A 6,000-nucleotide genomic window follows, 5' to 3' on the forward strand; every position below is an offset into this window, starting at 1 on the left:
ATAAATTCTAAATTGTAAGAGAAGATTTGTTGTTTATAATAAATTGGAACAATACAGAGTACAATAAATGATTTAAGTGTACTGCTCATGTCCAATCAGAATGGAGTAATGAACATTGAGTGTAATATAAAGAACAGCTTAATTATTTTGCTGGTGATCAGATGCAGTTAAATGATACTTAAAACAATTCCCTTGACTCAAGCACACAAGGCTGTATAATTGGATGCTAAAATGATTGATAATGATAAAAAAACAGCTAGATTTGGTTCGATTTTGCAAAATGACTTAGTACCTCATTATGTTTTTGTTGTGTTTTCTGGTATTAAAAAAGTATTGATTTATGCTTGCTTTAATGCAGCAATAATTGCATTGTTGAATATCTCGGGAACATTAAAATACTGGTTATCAGCAATTTCCATCTTGTGTAAAAAATACAATGGCCCAAGTGCTCCATTCCTAATTAAATTGGCAATGATAAGAGAGTCCTGGTGATTGTGAAGGAGCTTGTACTGAGATTTGTCTTGAATATCAAGCCAGTAGCCTTTCAGCTTATGATTATTAGAAGCTTTCACTAGTTTAGATGGATTCTGCACAGTGTAAAAGAGCCAAAAATACTCATCCTCTGACTCAGTACAAACTGGTAAATAGATCCCTTGAGTTTCAAAGGAGTGCTGAATATTGGCACCAACAGCAAGCCAGGCATCATCATCAAAGAAATTGGAGCATTCACTCAGCAGAAGTCTTTCATCTTGGTCAAGAAATAATTCTGCTACTTCTACTTCCTCTTCTGATATTTTGCTGGACATTCTCACCACTCTATCAGCACTTTGTCTCTCTACCACCTTGGATAGGAGGGCAACCATTGCTGACGTATCATGATGAGTTGCAGTTGAATTAACAGTCCTGCTATTACTTCTTTCAGGATTGTCCTTTGCTTGAATCACGAACTTTATTTTTTCTTTGTTTTCCATTATAGCTTTCAACTGATTCGTGCCATAATGGAAAGGCCTTTTAAATTGGAGGCCATCTGGTAAGTTTTCGACAGTAAATCCCCCATGCAGATATGGAACTCTGCTGCCTGGCTTCTGTATTGCTTCACCTGTAAAGGAAAATAATGAGATTACTCCAAGGGCATGATGATCCCTACACACACCCGTTTGTCCCTATTCACAATTTATGATATGAGATATGCTTTGCTTGTCACGCACAAAGGTTTCAGTATGAGGCTACGTGCTAAATTAAATTAATCCTTACCACCTGTCACGAATAACTGAGCATTTCCCATGTAGCCTCATACTGAAACCTTTGTGCGCGATAAGGGAAGCATATCTCGGAAGTGGGCTATTAAGCCAATGTTTTGTTTTCAACTTTCGCATATTGATAGTAAGGTTTCACCCCATTCTTCAATACAGTATCTTAAGGAAATTGTAATATGATTAAACAGTAATACCATGAATTATCAATACTTTTTCACTTACTGTATTTAGAATTAAATAGCTCCTGAACATTTTTGTATGTGTATCTCTCATCACTACATACTAAAGGACAAATAAAATGTATTAAATAAGTATAGGTTTACTATACCTAGATAGATATATAACACAGGATTGTGTGGTCTATGACTAAAACAAACATCCTTAATGGAAACCATGTAACTATCAAAATGTATAGGAAAACATATATATTTCAAACACTTTTGGATATCCAATGATGTTATTGACCGAGCTTTAAATGACCAAGCTATAAATTTTGGAAATAAACTGTTGGTAAACTTTAATATATACCTACACAGCTCTTGCTACATTGTTTTTATGGTTACTATGACAACTAATGAATAAGGGTGTGATGTTTTTGAGGAAGTACCCAAATTGAGGGTAATTTTGTTAAGATTTGAAGGAAGTATGGATACAGTCGTTTTAAATTTATACCTACCAAAGTGATCTCTGAATTTGATGTTAATCTCAGGATTTAAGGACAGAAAAGACAATCCTGCACTTGATCCAAAGTTGTAAACCTGGCCAGAAGTGTCTTTAAAAACAATGGAAGACTCACATCCCATGTCTTCGAGAAACATTATCTGAAATATTACACACAAAAAAGTGTTTCTACAGTATGCTGAGGTTACCAAAAAAAGGACTTAGGCAGCTGAAGAATTTTGATTGTAAATGATTGTAATGCAATCTTGAATGTTACTTCATCCAAAAGACTAAAATAAGAAATCTACTTCTATTTATATTCAGCCAAACATCTGTACATGTAAGTTATTAATTTTTCTGACGTTCATGTAACTTTGATTATCAGTCAAGAGGTGACTTATAATATTGTTTACAGGACTTTGTGGTCTGAAATTCATTATGTAATTTCTGAAACCTTATTACATACCTCTCTGAGGAGATTTTTTCTGTGAACAGATATTAGCTTTGATTTTTGAGCCTCGTTTAGCTCTGAAACATCTGGAGACTTTAAACTGTCTGCATTGAGTTTATATTTCTCTTTCTCTGCAGAAGTCATTTCCTTCCACTTTTTGGATGCTTCTTTATTCTTTTCAGGCAAAGACATTTTCCTGCATTCATCTAAAGAAAAGTTAATAATATTTATAATTAATTAAGGTTTATATGTATTATTGAAATACACACCTGGAATGTTTAGCTATACTACTTATCTTACTATTATTTACTTGCATCTTCTCTTTAAAACTAGCTAAATTCAATATTGCTTGCAGCATTGTAGTCAGGACAGATTAGTAGATTTGTACTAAAACTATTAGATCTCAACAAAAATACACTCACATGGTCTACATGTGTGATACAAAAGCCCATTCAGCCATTGGCCTCAGGTGCTATTGACTACTACACCATGCATGTGGACTTTTGGTATAATTGTCAATTATTCACCTTGAAACAATAGGACAATATGGCAATATGTGGGCAATAAAATTGGCAATCGTTTTGTGCAGATAAAACCCAATTATTTCTTTTGTCTAGCTTTTAAATTCCGGGGCATAGTTAATAGAAGGGAATGGTTAGGAAACCCTTTTGTTATAGGTCTTTGTTCACTTTTTTTTCAAGCGTGACTGTGCACAATCCTTCGTTTTACCACTGTTTTACTATGCATTGTTGGCAATGATGGCTGAGACCAAAATCTTTCTTTTGGCTGCTAGTTCAAAATGCATGTTAAGAATCATGCATGCACTTTTTCATGCTTCTTGTTTTCAATGACATGACACACTACTGCTTGTCACAAATGTTTCATTGATATTATTCACAAGTATCATAGGCTAGTAAGCTGTTGAGTACTGACCTGACTTGAAATATTCTGCACAAAACATGTTATAGGAATGTGAGCCACGTGATCCAGTGGGTATCTTGATTGGCTTTGGAGCTGGCTGGCTCCCAGTACTAATCTTTTCCTTTTGTCTGGCATTTCCAATCCACTTCTACAAGTATGATATATTTAAATTCATTAAAAACTACTCAGATGGCAAATATACCTTTCCCCTCCCCCTTCTCCCACCATTTTCTCCAGGTAATAAGTTAAATTAAACGAAATTTCTTCTTTTACATGCTCGTATTGAGAAATTCCTCCCTCGCATTTAGCTGTCTTGTTATTTTTAAGAAAAGAAGTTTTTTGTTTTATTGGCTTTCGACTGCTTCAGTACGTGCCAGATGATCGTTGAAGATCGTTGAAGATTCCAAACTCGACAACTTTTTTTACTCTTTGCCAGATTTTTATCAACATGGTACTCTTTTATAGGAACAACAATTGTTAAAGGAAAATTTGCTAGTGTATCAAAATACGCTTTGTGTTGAGGTCAGTTTGGCGTATATCCCCACATGCCATTATTATTCAGCTTAACAATTGACCCGTACCTTCAGGAAAAATGACTTTGTTTCATACAGTAAACTAAGTAAGGGATGGAATCGATTACAAATACAATGATATAGCTATGAGATGTTGGGAATAAAATCAGTTTAAATGCCTAATTTAAGACTCGAACAAAGTAATATAACTCACCTTGACTTGCTCAATACTAAGTCCTGTTTCTTCGGCTGCCTTATCGATTTTGTCGCGATTGACGGAAGCGCATGTTTTCATGCCGTCATCATAAAACTCCTGTAGCTTTGATCTCTGAACATCGTTAATTTTGTTGTATGTTCTTTTGCGATTTCTACTTGTATTAATCAGGATGCTTTGCGGCCAACCCGATTATTGGAATCAGAAAGCAGGAATCGTACAAGTGTTATTTTAGATTCCTGTTTCAGAAATCAGAAAACTTACTTTTCGGCACTGCCTAGGTATATTGTATAGGCGAAAATACAAGTTTGAAGGAGAGAATGCAGGATTTTGGATTTCCGTTTCCCGAATCAGAAATCGCATTTCTGTTTTCTGAATCACGAATCAGAAATCACAATCTTGCTGACATACGACAAAACACCACGTGTAGGGGAGGGGTGACCACTCGAAAATGCTCTTACTTCCGGTATCAATATCTGCGCTCTATCACCCCACCCCTAGTCCAATAGTTGTAGCTGTCGTTGATCTTCCGCTTAGACAAACATTGAACGATCTGCCGCTATCCATAACGAACACTCCATCCACTAAACTTAAGACATTCCTATTTGACGCATAAATAACTATATTAATAGTTAATTAAAAATTATATTTTGATAGCTTCTTATTTTATCTTCTTCTTCTTCTTCTTCTTCTTCTTCTTCTTCTTCTTCTTCTTCTTCTTCTTATTATTGCAGTGTATATATACATATTTATTCATTTATTCACTATTTATTGATTTATTCTATATTGTAAGAGCATTGAGATATTATGTAATGCGCTAGAATAAAATTATTATTATTATCAATAATTCTTACGGGACGTGGAAAGGTATTTTAAAGAGAGTTATCCTAACAAAAAGTATAACTTTTTCACGTGGTTGGTAATCTTAACGGAAGATCAACGACAGCTACAACTATTGGACTAGGGGTGGGGTGATAGAGCGCAGATATTGATACCGGAAGTAAGAGCATTTTCGAGTGGTCACCCCTCCCCTACACGTGGTGTTTTGTCGTATGTCAGCAAGATTGTGATTTCTGATTCGTGATTCAGAAAACAGAAATGCGATTTCTGATTCGGGAAACGGAAATCCAAAATCCTGCATTCCCTCCTTCAAACTTGTATTTTCGCCTATACAATATATCTAGGCAGTGCCGAAAAGTAAGTTTTCTGATTTCTGAAACAGGAATCTAAAATAACTCTTGTACAATTCCTGCTTTCTGATTCCAATAATCAGGTTGGCTGCAAAGCATCCTGATTGTATTGCTTTCGGCCATGATACATCGATTTATAATACAGTGTAGTAGCGAGAATCAAACCTGGACTTTGTCTCTTCTAGTCCACAGACAACGCGGAGATTTGATTGGTCGAATTATATATGAATATGTAATTAGTTGCTCAGATGACTTAGATGATCATTTAAGACGGCTTCGACCCATTGATCTAAATTTAGTTTAGCCGGGTATTAGCCATTTAGATCGTGTGAATAGGGTGTAAATTGAGCCAATAACTTCTGAACGTATATCAGAAGGTATATATTGGAAGAATCAATTCGTTCTCTTCACAGACAAACCAGAAATAGATGTAGTCCAGTCAAATGACACAGTTTCTTCATATAATAATGGTACAGTCACGATATACTGTTTGGCCAATGGCGTGCCCTCTCCTCTGTTCACGTGGTATGATCCCCGTAATCGATCAATATTGACAGGATCTCATACTGTTACGGGTGTTGGTGTCTTGGAACTAGTAACCATAGACGCAGGCAGCTATGGGTTGTACAAATGTAAAGCAGAAAATTTACTTGGTTATGATGAACACATCATCAATGTCACCCAAACAGGTTTGAAACATTTAATCCTTTTAATGGTTCTTATGGTTCTTTTTATGCGAAAACAATCTTCAAAAAGTTGTTTCGAAAACCAAGTACGTCAAAAATTACAAAAAAAG

The 6,000-nt window shown here is 35.3% G+C and overlaps 1 protein-coding gene across 1 annotated transcript; it reads right to left on the bottom strand.

The window, feature by feature from the left end:
• Positions 1–95: 95 nt before the first annotated feature.
• On the bottom strand, positions 96–4,296 carry LOC148913763 (uncharacterized). Its single transcript, XM_089035426.1, has 6 exons — positions 4,015–4,296; positions 3,301–3,436; positions 2,383–2,573; positions 1,933–2,077; positions 1,479–1,538; positions 96–1,099 (listed from the first exon to the last, which is right to left on the bottom strand). The coding sequence occupies exons 1-6, from the start codon at positions 4,093–4,095 to the stop codon at positions 339–341; spliced, it is 1,374 nt and encodes a 457-aa protein (XP_088891552.1). The 5' UTR covers positions 4,096–4,296; the 3' UTR covers positions 96–338.
• Between the last annotated feature and the right edge of the window lie 1,704 nt (positions 4,297–6,000).

The sequence above is a fragment of the Actinia tenebrosa genome, unplaced genomic scaffold (genome assembly GCF_029948245.1).
Source record: "Actinia tenebrosa isolate PJP-AT-01 unplaced genomic scaffold, QUT_ActTen_1.0 PGA_scaffold0__85_contigs__length_37466705, whole genome shotgun sequence".
Classification (NCBI taxonomy): domain Eukaryota; kingdom Metazoa; phylum Cnidaria; class Anthozoa; order Actiniaria; family Actiniidae; genus Actinia; species Actinia tenebrosa.

Bases quoted from the DNA above. Each gene is read 5' to 3' on its own strand.
- LOC148913763 (XM_089035426.1), bottom strand. From the start codon at position 4,095: ATGAAAACATGCGCTTCCGTCAATCGCGACAAAATCGATAAGGCAGCC. The intron at 3,437-4,014 runs GTGAGTTATATT...TCATACTTGTAG, and splicing joins TTAGTATTGAGCAAGTCAAG to AAGTGGATTGGAAATGCCAG. The intron at 1,100-1,478 runs GTAAGTGAAAAA...TTTCCTTTACAG, and splicing joins GCTATTTAATTCTAAATACA to GTGAAGCAATACAGAAGCCA.